Raw genomic sequence first — 14742 nt, forward strand, 5'->3', positions numbered from 1 at the left:
GTCCGTTTGACTTATACTGACATACCACATGAGTGCAACATCCAGCCTGCAGCTGTCATTCCACTCCTGTTTTCCCACACTTCATCTCTGCATCCAATAAAGGCACAAATGCTCTAAATCTAAATATAATCAAAAGGGGAAACTCGCATCCTGACCTCCAGCGAAGTGTTTACACCCACATTCCTGCCTCTAAGGCTGGTGACCTGAGCTGCAGTCATAAATTGCACAGCGATGACTGTAGTTATCCACTCTAACCTCAGATTAAACCATTATTCAGCACAAAGCACCATGAAATTATTTTGAATTCAGTGAATTACTGCAGTGAGTGACAGGAAAGAGGATCTTCTGCAATGCTGATGAATTTCTTGGGTGCAGTTTCCATTGTTGCAGCGACACCCACCCAGCCCTTTTCTTCTCTTTTCGACTAGTATCGGTATCACTGCCCTCAAACGGTGACTCAGGCACCCTTTAGACATGGGTGTTGGCTAAAGATGGTAAGAATCATTTGTCTTTGTAAGTAAATATACTCTTATATGCAGCACACGCAAGCATGTGATATTTTTTTTTTTTTTTTAGAAAGTGCTTACCCAACAGTCTGAAATAGTTATTCAAGGTCACAGAAAGTCAGGCGTGTCACGCTGAACCACTAAAAAGGAAAGAGGATCTAAAAGTCGTAAATGACAGAAAAGGCATCAGAAGGTCAGAATAAGAACAATAAGGACCCATCGGTGCCACATCCGAAAACTCTACCGCTTCTGTCGGAGCTGTTTATGTATCTGACCCTGACCTTTTGCTTACCCAAAGGGGGGGAAAAATCAAATTTCCTAATTGGTGTCAGCAAAGCATCACATTATCATGAGCTGCATTTGGATTCACATGTTCAAATTGCTGAGTTGTTTGTGCCAGGCTTGGAGTTGCCTTTGAGGTCACATTCTTGGTATTTGACAACAACTCGGGGGATTTTAGTGAGAGACGGTGCAGTTTATTACAGAAAGTCAGACACCAGCATGGAAAAACTGACTGCTTTTATTTATAAAATTGTGTAAATCTATTTTAGAACATTACCAGTTCCGATTACGTCAGTGAATTAACTGAAACTTGAGGAAAACACTGATAAGACAAAGACAATTTTAGAAACCAACTGTGCTGTAAGCCCTGATATTTCTTGCAGTTATCTTGTAGACGTGGCTTGCACGCTTTCTTTGAGCTGAAATTAGAAACATTTGTAAATGTGAGTTAAGCGGGGTTAAACTATCTTGAAATATAGTAGCTACCAAAAACAAAATTACACTGAAATACTTCATAATAACCAAACATTTATATTTTTCATGTACTGGATTACCACCAAGCACTGACATAATACATATCTGCAAATACATTTTTCTCTTTAAGCATCTTTCATGTTAAGAATTGGTAATATGACTCAAAAACAGCACTGCAGTACATACTAACTGCAGGTCCTGTGCATTTTTTATGAGTTATCTTTTAAAAAAAATATTATAAGTATTATATTATAAGTAAAAAATAAGTATTTTCACCATTTTAACAGTCATATTTTATAGAAGTTATGAAAATCAAATAATTCTCATCACTCTAACTAATAACACATGTTTAAATGTGATCAGGGTTCATTAGAATCTAATTTCCCATAAACAGATTACAAAAATCTGATTACAAAAACCCAATTGAATAAAATTCATTACCAGACGCTGATTTTTCCCCCCTTGTCTGGACTCAGCTAATCAATGTCATGTCCAAAAATGCTTAAGTTGTTAAACTGGCAAGTCTTGGCGTTAATCCTACTCAGAGCTATCAGCGTGATAGCGGACACTTATCTCCCCACAGAGCAAATCGATTCCTTTTGTCCGCCACAGACAACACAGCCGTCCTCCAGACACTGCTGATCGGTCCCTGCGAGTTTCTATCAAACCTCTTCGTACAGCGCTCCTCTGCTGTGACTAATCGGGGCTGGAAAAAGTTGCTCGGTGGCAAATTACTTCTTATAGGAGGGAGCGTTGTACTGACAGTCTCAATCCCTCTGTGTACAGAGGCAATCAGCACCGAGCGCAGCCATTTCCAGCTACTGTTGGGACTGAGTGGAGCTCAGTATGTGAAACAACCCTTTACATAGAGTGGTGAAGTACACAGAGAAATGCAAGAAAACTATTAGGTTTTTGGCTTGTAGCGTTTCTTGGGCATTCATCAACTTCTATAGGATTCCCCACCCTTTTTTAAAAAAAAAATCCTCGTGTTAAGTAGGAGGACTTCAGGAGAGGGGGGTCAATGAGACATAATTCAGACGGAAAAATCAATGACTCTGGCATTTGCTTTTGCATGGCACAGACAAGCTTCACAGTCCCATTGATTTTGTTCTATTTTGGGAAGTGAGGCTCACTTCCCATATTGGTTGGTTCAAAGTGAGGCCATTCATCTTGGGTCTAACATGGCCTCAAGCTGGTCTGCCACTACCTGAACAAGCTTCTGGAACAGAGATCTGCTGCTAATGTATGTGAACAGCTTTGGCGCTCCTCAATAGCTAGCAGATGTAGCTGCCAGCTGAGTCCATTAGTCAGTGAAGCTGAATTAGAGCGCCACTGTCCCATTCGCTCATCCATTTCTCTAATGGGGGAGAGCACAGCGGGTCTAGTGATGCAGAGACTGTTGGATTTCTGGAGAACGGCACAGGTGGTGGAGTTACATGAAGAAGGCAAGTAAAAGTGACAGAACGGCAACAGAAGTGTGAGATCGATAAGGTGGATATAATACACCTCTGTGCTGATAATCTACAAGGAGAGCACACAACTGTGTCCTTCATGACAAGGAAGAAACAAAACAGAAGTAGGTTTGCTTGTGGTAGAGATTAACTAGCTGGAATGATGCGGAGATTTTGTAGTTATTCATTTGTAAAGTAAAGTGAAAGTGAAGGACATCTGGGAACTTTTTGGCAAATAAGCAGGTCAATGTGGACATGCTGTTTCCCTCAAAGACACTTCAGGAAATTAAACTGTTACTTATTAAGGAACCAGCTGAAATTTGTCCTCAACAAATGCAAAATTTAGCTATGAAATTACTCAATTTCTCAAAGATTTATATTTTCAGGAATCAATTCAAATCTACCAAAGAAAGGTAGGAGAAGAGTAGTGTTTTAGAACAGCCGAGTGAAATCCATGATGCTGATCCAATAAGAAAGGACCAGATGTGAATGTGTCATAAGAAAATCCACCAACATCCCACACTGGAAGATCTTTATCAGACAGAAGGATTTGTGTGACTTACACACGGATGCAAACAATTCCGGAGGACTCACTAACTTTTTCATGTAACTGAGAAACAGCAGTTTGGGGGGTTCATCCATCCATCCATTCTCTTCTGCTTGTCCTTATCAGGGTTGTGGGCGGGCTGGAGCCTATCCCTGGTACCATACAGCAAGAGGCAGGACATAAACCCTGGAAAGGTCGCCAATCTGTTGCAGGGCAGTTTGGGGTGTTAATTTTGGACATCAACACTTTACTGATGACTAATTTTGACAGCCAAAAACTTAAAATCATTGTAATCACAATAATGAATGAACCTATCATGATCGTGTCTCTTATTTAATTTTGTTAGCATGCAATGCTTTGCTAAGAAAATTTGGGTTCTGGGATTCATGTGAATACCATCCAGGACTGGTGAGTGACGGCCCAATGGCGCTCCCCGATGGCAGCAGTCTCCCCCAGCAGGACCACATCTCCCACTTTGAGGGATAGTGGGCTACACCTGTGAAACACCCCCTTCCTGTCACTGTAACATAGTTTACCTTCACATTTATTCCCTGAGATTTCTCAATATAGGAAAAAACAAGCGCAATTACAAGTTTTTCTACACGATAAAGAAATGAATGGCTGTTACTTTGGTTTAGTATGATGGGGGAAGTTTTTATGGAAAATTGATGAAAATACATTTAAATAGCAGCAGGTAACATCCCATCAGTGTTCATTCGCCAGCACTAGGCTCTACAGCTAATCTAAGCTCACATTGTCTCCTTTAAAAATGTGCCAAAGAAAAGTGGCTTTTTTAGAAAGAAAATGGCATTAATTTCATTCACTGAGATTTTGTTTTTTATACACCTGTTTGAAGAAGCAAAAAAGAGACAAAGAAGCAGTTTTTTTCCACATGAACTGAGGTGTTTTTACTGCATTTCAGTAACAGACACAGCCTTATTACACATCGCACTCACAGCGAAGAAGAAGACACATCCTCAATGTCAGTGGACAAAGTGATCCAAAGTGGCCTTTAGGGAGAGAGAGCCTGCAGGTTAGAGCTACAGGCTCTCTTCAATCAAAAGCTGCACTCCAGAATGCAGGCATTAAAAGCACCCAGTTGATGCCTTGGCGGGTCAATACAACACACACAATGGGTGTAGATGTGATCGACAAAACTGTGGGGCGGAGGGGGGAGGAAGGGGGGACGATCCACTGACATAAAATCACTGGAATGGAGAGAACTTTTCATGCAGACCGTACAAAAAAAACCTCTCTGGAGTTATTCTGAAAGCTTACTGGCACTGGAGGATGTGTGCAAAAAAATAAAAAACCTAGTCACTGTTGAGGAGAACTGGCCTATTTTATGACCTAAAAAGTACATATGGGGCGGCCCATTCACCGCCGTCGATCAGGTGATGCTCCAGTGATGCTATGCCAGTGCGGGGTCATGTTAAAACAGGTAGGCCCCCTCTGGATGTGAAAAGGTTAACCCAACCTTTCCTCCTGGGGGGTCAACACTTCTACTGATTACTGCTAACACCAGTTTTGTCCTTTTTGTCCACATGAAAAAAACTTTTCTGTGTTATTTTTTGGAATATGATACTCTTGCAAAGTCATACACATCCATATAGATAGATCAACTCTTTTTTTATGTCAGCATACAAGGTAAGCTGGGTGACTATATATGAAGACAACAACTACAACTTTCACAGCACTGGCATTGGTTAATTTTAAATACAGTACTCAAGCATTGTTAGATTGATAAAATCAAATAAGATCAAATAAAAAATAAAAAATAAAAACAAAATAAAAAGGAAATATAAAACCCCCGAAGGAAAAAAAAAAAAGCTACTGTATGGAAGTTGGTTTTCTCCCCTAATGTGTTTCTTTTGTATTTCAATGGCATGATGTACATTATTTGTTTTAACCATACCAACATCTATCCAAAGGGAAAATTGTCTATGCAGGGTATCGCTTTGGACTTCCCTTGATTTTACACAGTACCATGCATTTATCATTAGCTTGTATTGTATTTATTCATTTATCTTGTCCTCTAAATTTTGACTGAAATCATCAATAAACGTGTTAAGATAGCGTTGTCTTCACATAGACTCGGGTAATGGTGTTTTAGTCGGTCATTTCTCGGTGCACATCCACCCTATTGCATGTTGACAGGTTTTGCAGGATACAGTGGCGATCGTGAGGGGTAGAGAGGGTAGGGTGGGGACTGCGGGTAGTGGTTGGAGGTTATGTGGGATCAGGGTTATAGGATGGGGGGTGGGGGTGGGAGTGTGTATGTTGAAGGAGAGGTTCGGGGGGTTGTCAGCTCCTAGACGACAGCCTTTGAATCCTTGCAGACCTGAGTGGTGGTGCCTGAGTTAGTCTGTTTAATGTCCGTCCTCCCTCCCACATGGTTCAGTGGTCTGAAACGAAAAGTGAAACTGTGAGTTAGGAGGGGAATGCTGCCAATAATTACTCCTGTACTGGGAAGTTTACTCTACGGGTTTCTCATGAAAAGATTCCCTCAGTCTTTAATGAGTAATACTTTGTCAAAAAGAAAAACAGGTGATTGTTGTTGTAAAAGAAAGTCCAAGCAGAAAGTGCTTCAGCTATGAGTCAAGACACTTATCAAGCCCTTGACCTCAGTCTGTTTAACACTAACTGATCAGCTGTGGCTCCTGTTCTCGGGCTGTTTTATTAGGAGGACATAATCATCTCTGATAGCACTGACAATGATAAGACAGTAGGTTCAAATTTGTACTGCTTTGTGTTTTCATCTTGGCAACGGCAACCATCTGAAAACAACAACTGAGATTGTGCTAATAGCCAAGTATGGGTGACTTAATGAGTCTTAGGACCACAAGGGAAAGACTGGAAAGAGAAATGAGTGATTAACTGCTCAGGTGAAAGAGTAATTGCTGCCATATTTGCTCCTCATTTCTGTTGGTGACGTAAATAAAGCTGTTACAACACTGCAGTTGTTTTTCCTCCCTTTTGTTCCTTTCCCCCATTTTTTTTCTGAAGGAGACACAGGGCTGTAAAAAAACTTTTTTTTCTTCTTCTTCTTCTTTTTTTTCTTCCAGGGCACACCTACTATGAAAATACACCACAGGCGCTTGACAGTAATTTCCTCCCCGGTTTCCAAAAACCCCCCTGCGGTGCTCCTGCTTTCCCACTTGATTCTCCGTTGTCGGCCTTCCTCCTTCCTTCCCTCCCTTCCTCGTCGTGGAGGAGAGAATGAATGAAGGAAAGCCCTTGTGTCTGTCATGACTGAGCCTTAATAGTGATAGTGATCATGCAAAGTATTCGGCACTGACAGGAACGTAGTGCATGTAAATACATACGCCTACCGCTGCTTTCCTATGGAAGAAAAATGTCGAGCGGAAGTGATGGACGTGTGTGCGTGGGTGTACACGGAGCTGATCTAAGCCCACCATCACTGGCTGGAGCTGGTTAATAAACCCAGCAGCCATGTGGGCATCATTCAGGTCTTACTGTACCTTGATGGGGCCATCCACTGGGTCCAGTCCCTGCTCCGACAGCTGTTTCAAGGCACTTAGAGCAGCCTGAGAAGAGAAGGAACAACAGATGGTCGAGTGAGTGAAGAGGGAGGGAGGGAAGGAAGGGAGATTTGGGTGGGAAGAGAGTGAGTGTCACCCTTCAGCTGCTTTTCAAATAACACTTAGTCTGGGAAACCTGATGCCAGCAGGACACTTTCCCTTCACTCTCTGTTGTCTTTGGCTTCTCTCCTCTCACTGTTTATCTAGCGTTATTGGGTTAACATTTCCACTTTATGTTTTGGCTGCTCCGCATTTTCCTACGTCAATCCAGAGTGACATCTGTATTCGTGGCGACCGTAGCTAAACAAAAGCAGCAGGTCAGAATAAATCATAAAGTTTTCGGCGCACAGTGCGCAGAAAAATCCAATCAGTCTAGCCTAAAAAACACACTAAAGACAGACAAGTGTGCATGTAACATTTTTATTGTTAATTGTGTAATGACTTAATTAGGGTTCATTTGTGGCCGAGAAAGAAAACTGTAGTGCAGCCTCATGTGCTCGACAGAGTATTTATCTTAGAATTTACCGTGTCTGCCACATTTAGCTCATAATCACAACCAGCCACTTGAAGCAATCCGATGCGATGTCATTAAAAAACGGCACTACATGCTATCTATATTTTCAAACTTGGACCAAAAATCCCATGAAGTCATTTCCTTCCTGCTCATTGCCTGCCTGCCTGTGGCAGCTCGAGGGGCTGCTAGCAAAGTGAGAAGGGTCCCGCCTGCTATCATAACATATACAACATGTGTGGGAGTCAAGGGGTGCAGCATAGACAGACACACACACACACACACACACACACACACACACACACACACACACACACACACACACACACACACACACACACACACATTATGCAACTTGGGCCTGGAAGGCAACAACAACAACAAGCGAGTTTTTTCACCAGTGTTTTCTTAACATTTGTACTGTGACATTAAAACTTTACAACCACTGACCACAGTTTGATATAATAGCTGTTTCCATGTCCCAATATGAACTGTTCTACCTGATCTTGACAAGTGTGACGGAAAAATCATAGATCCTTCCATTATTCTTAACCTTCATCTCGGATGAAGGTCCCTCGGATGAGTGACCTTCATCCAAGTGACCTCGGATGAAGGTCCGAGCACTTTTGTTCCTCTTAATGCAGATTGAGGATACAGGGTAGTTGGTGGAATATATCCAACAGCAGAACTAATACCACTGGTATCAACACAAATGACCCCCTAACGAGGAAGCACTTGGCGACAGGGGGAGAGAAAAACTCCCTTTTAACAGGAAGACAACTCCAGCAGAATCAGGCTCAGGAAGGGGCAGATATCTACAGGGTCACCTGGTCCAGCCCTAACTATAAGTTTAATCAAAAAGGAAAGTTTTAAGGATAATCTTAAAGGTAGAGTGGGTATCCATGTCGTGAATCCAAACTGGGAGCTGACCTGGGAGTCGGACCTGAAATCTGAAGGCTCTGCCTCTCATTTTACTTTTCCAAGGAGACACAAGTAAACTAGCAGTCTGTGACTGAAAGACTTTCAAGACTTGTATGTGAGCAGAAGGATTTTAAATTTAATTCTGGATTTAACAGGGAGCCAATGAAGAGAAGCCAATATGGGAGAAATATCCTGTCTCTTTCTAGTCTGTCAGTACTCTCACTACAGCGTTTTGGATCAACTGAAAGCTTTTCAGGGATACAGTAGTCCAGCTTAGAAATAATAAATCCATAAACATAATGTTTCTCAGCATCACAGAGAGACAGGATGTTTCTAATGTTAGAGATATTGCGCAAATGGAAGAAAGCAGCCCTACATACTTGTGTAATATGTGCATTGAAGCACATATCCTGGTCAAAAAACGACTCCAAGATTCCTCACAGAGGAATGTGAGGAATTCCTCAACTTTATGCCATCCAAACCAAATAATATGGTTAGATATCGTGTTTCTTGGGCCTAGTACAATAACCTCTGTTTTATCTGGGTTTTTTTTTATCAGTTTTATTTAGAAGCAGGAAATCATAGATCATGCAGGTCTTTATGTCTTTAAGACCTGCCTGTAACTAAACAAATTGGTCTGTGTTTTCTGGCTTCACGTATAGATAAAGCTGGATATCATCTGCATAGGAATGAAAGTGCATGCTACGTTTTCTAATAACACTGCCTAAGGGAAAAATATCAACTATCAACCTATATGTCTACACGAGTGATCACTGTTGGAGATACTAACACTTTGTGTCTAAAAGTACACGTATTATCTGTCTGAGGAGGAACTTGTTCAACTACTGTCTTGTATCTGAGCAATTATCTGTGATGGTGCTGGAGAGATGAAGAAAGACCGCATGCAGGATACAATTAAAACTAAATTAGTTTTATATAATTAGATTTACATACCTAAAATGAAAAGAAATACAAAGACAGGCCAAACACAACAAAACCAAATGGGATGGAAGTCAGCTGACTCACTCCACCACCTTATAGCTCAGTTACACTTGAGTAAAACTAGAAAGGTAGCTCCGTTATGAGTAGGAAAAATCAATGGTTGCCTGGTGATTACACTGAACTTTTTTGCATCTGTCAACTAAAAAGTAGTTGAGGTTACTACTTTTAATTGAAAGGTGATTATATATGACACCTTTTGGGAGGCAACCTGTGTGCAAATAATCACGGCTCCACTTGAACTGGCTGCAATCGCTCTCAGACAGCAATATTTGTCGATTTCTGTTGCAAATCTGTGAGGTTCAGGCTGGACTCCGAGTGTAAGGAGTTTATTTGAATTTCTGTGTATGTCCACTGCAACAAATTGCATGTAACAGATTGCATGTATTTGCCAACTTGATACTATCCGATTGCCAACTGATAGCAGACCGACTTTCCCATTTTATTGCCAACGTCCTGCTTAAAAGTTGGTTTGAAGACAGCATCTGACTGTGAATCATCATCGACCTCGTAGCAGCCATTTCAAAGGCAACGAGACCACAAACTCATTGCACACCTTGCATTAATTGTTGTCATGTTGTTGTCTCCAACCATTGCTTTCCTTAGTGTGATTGTAGTACTGCTTAGTGGAATCAGATCAAGCGAATTTTAATGTCCCTGATAATTCAGCAAATTTCATCACCCATTAAAACCACAAATTCTTTTATTTTTTGGCAGCATTGTTTAAGACAGTTGTACCAAACCCTTCACCTCTACAGTATCCAGTTACACTTCTTTCATATACTTTAACATACTATAAAAACTTAGTATAAAATCACTGTAACAAAGAGGAAAAATCCCAACAGTTTCACTTTATTATTCAACACACATCTGCTATGACAGTGGCCTAAGCTAGCCAGGACCCGTTACACTCCATCACTGGTTAATCAGAGTCGAGATAAGACACAAGTGGTTTTGCGCTCTAGATGAGTGAGATGTGATGACTGGCTGAGTTTACCTCATTATGAAGCCCACCAACGTCACTCAGTACTTTATTCTCATAATAAATTAGCCATTCTCCTCACAAGGATATCTGACTGAGAGGCATTTTCTCTGATAGTCCAGAATAGACAGACAGAGACGTCTCCATGTGAATACCCATTTGTATTTAAGCCACATGCGAGCGAGAGGAAACATTAATCATGCTTTAATCCTGAGAAAATATGAATCCCAGTACATGCCATATCACTATGTCTCCATGGAATGCAATATGCACAGAAGGCTGTTACAAACTATTATCTGTGTGCTTGTGTCCAAAATCATTTTAAAAGTGTTTCACTTCAAACTATGAGAAACATAAACCAGGAACTGTAATTTATGACTGACAGGTGCAAGGGTCAAAATCTGGTTTGTATCCATCAAATTGAGGGGGGAAAAAAATCTGTGATGTGAACAGGTACTAAAGAATCTACAACGCTAATAGCTGAACTGATGTAAAAAATTGATCCTGCTGAGTTACTACTTATAGGCCCTTTCTCCAGAGACACAGAAATCAAATGAAGCCCCTCTGAGTGTGTAGCAGATAATTTATGGTTCGGGTTGGGCTATGTGTGTTTTTTTTTACTCTGTGAGCATCTGACAGCCAACAAAGATTTAGAGGTAGAATATACTTGAAGAGATTTAAGGCGAAAACCGCCCAGAACATGACAGATGACGGGACTTTTTCACAATTACACTGTTAATAACCACAGATGATACCAGGGGAACTCTGCTGTAATGCTTGTGATGATTTGTTTTATAAATATGCAGTTACATGTCATTTCACAATGGTCAAGGTTGTCCACATACTGAAGTGGGAAGTCATCAAGATAAGAAGGTAACCAGTCAGATTCATCTAGCAGATATGATCAGTATCATACCTGATCACAAAAACAGGGGAAGATATCCTGTTTTCTCACATGATAAATAACTTGAAATCAGCCTTCCCATAAACTTCTTTTTTGTTGTATTTAAGCAACCAGATTGGGACCATTTTCTCCCTGAGTAAATAGCTAGAGACCATCTGTTGGAGTGGGAGGGGTGCTGGTGGTAGGGTAGGGGCTAGAGATAAACAGCCATAAATCAGGGGGCTTGACAGTGGCAGCGCTGCTGATATACGACAGGCAGGCATAAGGGCACAGCAGCACAGTGAAGGACACGGAGCCTAAGACAAACACTGGGCCTATCTGTGGGAATGGCAGCCAGTGAAATCATTATTTTTCTAATGTGATAAGTTGACCATCGTTAGAGTCAGTCGCTACACTGATGCATCAACACAAGGAGAGTGTGTTTAGTCTGAGGCCGGGAAACGCAAGGTGGAGGTGTTCCATCTCTGCCATGGAGCAAAGAGACAGTGAGAGGCGGGTGAGGAGACAATGAGGAGGATGCTGTGCCCTAAGCCGTTGACAAATGGAAGAGGAAAGCAATGATTTTTGAATTTGAAGCTTAAAACTAACTAACTAGAAAATAGTTTAATATCCTCTTAAGGGCGTGTCTCTGCCTGCTTTCCCACTCCCACATACCTCGCAATAGTTTCAGTGGTGTAAATATTTGGTTGTGAGTTTGAGAAAGTTAGAGCCAGGCCTAAATCCAAAAACGAAAAGGTGTGGGAAAGGCAGTTTGTCTGAAACGGTGAGATCCCCTGACAAGCATTTCTGAGTATAGCATAAGAACAGGATTACATATGATCATGGGCAACACAAACTATTAGTTGTTGTTATTAAACTATGCCCTGGTCTGCTTGGACAAATGGACAACGGTGCCTATATATTCAGGAATGTAGTGTCAGAAATAAAAAAAAAATGATGAGGAAATGTTCATCACTTGGACCCAAGCCGAACCTCACATATGAAATGTTTAATACCCCATGTGTAGCCAACATTAAAACAAACGAACAAAAAACAAAACAAAAAACAAGATCACAGTTTTTGCAAAAGCAACGTGCTGATACAGAGCCCCCCAGCAGGAAGTAACAAGCATGAAGTTCTGCATACAAGTTTAGCTTTTGTTATAACATGTACAATTCTAGTAAGGATGCACAGATCAGCCCAACATCAGTTGGGTTGGGCTGATCTGCAAATCAGAGGACACGTACTGCATCGGTGCCTGGTAACTGTTTGTTGTGTCATATCAATTTTTTGCTATTAAAATGTTAAAAGATGGTTTGATAAAGAGCTTAATGATTTTTAATCAAATATTTATTTATGACATTGCCTAACCGAGCAAATTAAAAATATAGTTGAAATTGATGCATCCCAAGAAAACAGCATTATACTCTTTTTACCTCACAGTCATAGAGATGGAAAAACACTGGTGTCTCGTGTGTACTTTCTGCAATTACTAAACATCCTGTGCATTGTGTGTGTATTTCCATTCGGGTGTTCTTCAAATGTTTGGACGTTTGAAGCACAGTTTGTCGAATCTACGGTGAAACCACTTCAGTTATTCCTCTTTATTTGCTCTAGCTCTAAATAACAAACCAGCACCCATCATTAATGCAAGCCTGGTAGCCAACCTGAAGAACCCCAAAAGCACTTCACACATGAGCTCATCCATCTATCTATCTAGCAGTCCCGAGTTCAAAGGCTTAGACAAACACTGGTCGAATGTGACAGGTCTGAGGAGGATCTGTAACCGTGGCTGAGCTCCTGATGTGGAGTGACAAGGGTGGCTCATTTTTCCGGGCCTGCTGCGCTCTTAATAGCTTCACCGACAGAGGCTACGCTTCCATCAGCGGCTTAGCCAAACAAAGTTCAAGTCCCCGAGGAGTCTACCGCATCAGCATGTCAGTTCTGATGGATCGTTGGATCACATTGACCCTGACAAATCAGACCCCTGTATCAGCTCTCACTACTAGACAACTGAGTTTCAGAGAAGCAATATAGACAATCTGGGGAACAAAGAGAAGACACAGCAGAATGCTAGCCTGGAAAGGAACCAGACAGATGAGGGGATAGGCGTTTTCAGACTTCTCCATCACTTCATTCTCTGACCTTTAGCAGCCATCAAAGACACCAAGGAGGCCCCAATTAGGTGAAGACCACCAGCATATCATTAAGTCTTGCATGTTTGCTTTCTGCACGTATTTTGAAAGAAAACATTTGCCTATTTTTTTCATTCTGTTGGGTTATCAGATAAGATCCTGTTTATGCTCTACAGAAGGCAAGATGACAGTCCAGTCACCACTTCAGTACACTCTGGGATAATCCACAGAGTACTGAAGTGTCTCCCTTTTAACCAAGAAAAAGCTTTGTTCTGGTTCTGTCCAGTCCAGCACAAATAATCAAACCCTTTTCTAATCTCAAGTCCATTCTATGAGAATCAGAGGCAACCACCTCTCCCCTGCAGCTGAGCCACAAACCACACCCCACCACACTCCCATTCTCACTTTGATCAGGCTTCATTGTCTAAACCAGGGGTCCCCAATCCCAGTCCATGAGGGCCGGTGTCCCTGCAGGTTTTAGATCTCACCCTGGGTCAACACACCTGAATCACATGATTAGTTCATTACCAGGCCTCTGGAGAACTTCAAGACATGTTGAGAAGGTAATTTATCCATTTAAATCAGCTGTGATGGATCAAGGACACATCTAAAACCTGCAGGGACACCGGCCCTCGTGGACTGGGATTGGGGACCCCTGGTCTAAACCATGTGGCATTTAAAAGGAAAAAACACAAATTCTTCTTGTTCTTAAGACTACAATCCACCCCAAGCTGCTATGCCAACATGCATACCAAAAAAAACCCCATTAAGCGTGAGAGACTAACCTGAAATGAAACCAAAACTGAAATCATTCATGAGCTGCTCGACAAATAATAATAATTATGGGCAGAAATTGGAGCGCTGCATCGCTTACAGGAACAATATTAGCCAAGACACACTTCCTCACTTCTACCAAGTACCACTACACACACCCCTGTTATACACAAACCACAGCATTGTTACACAAATACTTCCAGTTTCATTGAAGAACTTGAGACTGCGATGGGGTGGACGAACCGTAACTCAAACTGTTCGCTTTTGTTTGTTCAATAGTGCAATAACCCTTCATCCTCTCATCCCGCAAAAAACCACGCCCAATCTTAGTAATGGTTCAAAATGTTTAATTGACGACAGGTGACTGTTCTGGGGCTGCTATGAGATGGGGACGCAAAGAACATGAAGGGGATGCAGGACAGCTGCTGATGAGGATGATCTAAGGGATATCCACTAGACTAAACAATGACCAGAGTGGATATCAAACAGGGTGTTTTACAGGGAGGACCTGGGAAGTTGGGAAAATGAGTGTGCTCATGTCGGAGAAGTTCTGAGGCTGGATATATTGTTCTGTAGAGGGTTTGTTCTGTTTTCAAAAGGCCACATAAAACCTTGACAGTGCTCCCTTTTTTTGCGCTCATTCCTCAAAGCAGAAAGAAATATGAGATACCCGGGAAGAGAAAACCCCAGCCATCTTTTTTTGTCCTTTGTTAACCCTGTTGCTACCATCATGTC

General features: G+C 41.6%; 1 protein-coding gene across 1 annotated transcript in view; it reads right to left on the minus strand.

Moving 5' to 3' along the window:
- Positions 1-4151: 4151 nt before the first annotated feature.
- stau2 (staufen double-stranded RNA binding protein 2) overlaps positions 4152-14742 on the minus strand; it is a 103472-nt gene continuing 92881 nt past the window's right edge. Inside the window, exons 14-15 of the mRNA XM_063483882.1 lie at positions 6743-6808; positions 4152-5665 (exon numbers count right to left, since the gene is read on the minus strand). Of these exons, the coding sequence (XP_063339952.1) occupies positions 5630-5665; positions 6743-6808 (102 nt within the window). The 3' untranslated portion in view covers positions 4152-5629. The remainder of the gene's footprint in view (positions 5666-6742; positions 6809-14742) is intronic.

The sequence above is a fragment of the Pelmatolapia mariae genome, linkage group LG9, assembly GCF_036321145.2.
Source record: "Pelmatolapia mariae isolate MD_Pm_ZW linkage group LG9, Pm_UMD_F_2, whole genome shotgun sequence".
Classification (NCBI taxonomy): domain Eukaryota; kingdom Metazoa; phylum Chordata; class Actinopteri; order Cichliformes; family Cichlidae; genus Pelmatolapia; species Pelmatolapia mariae.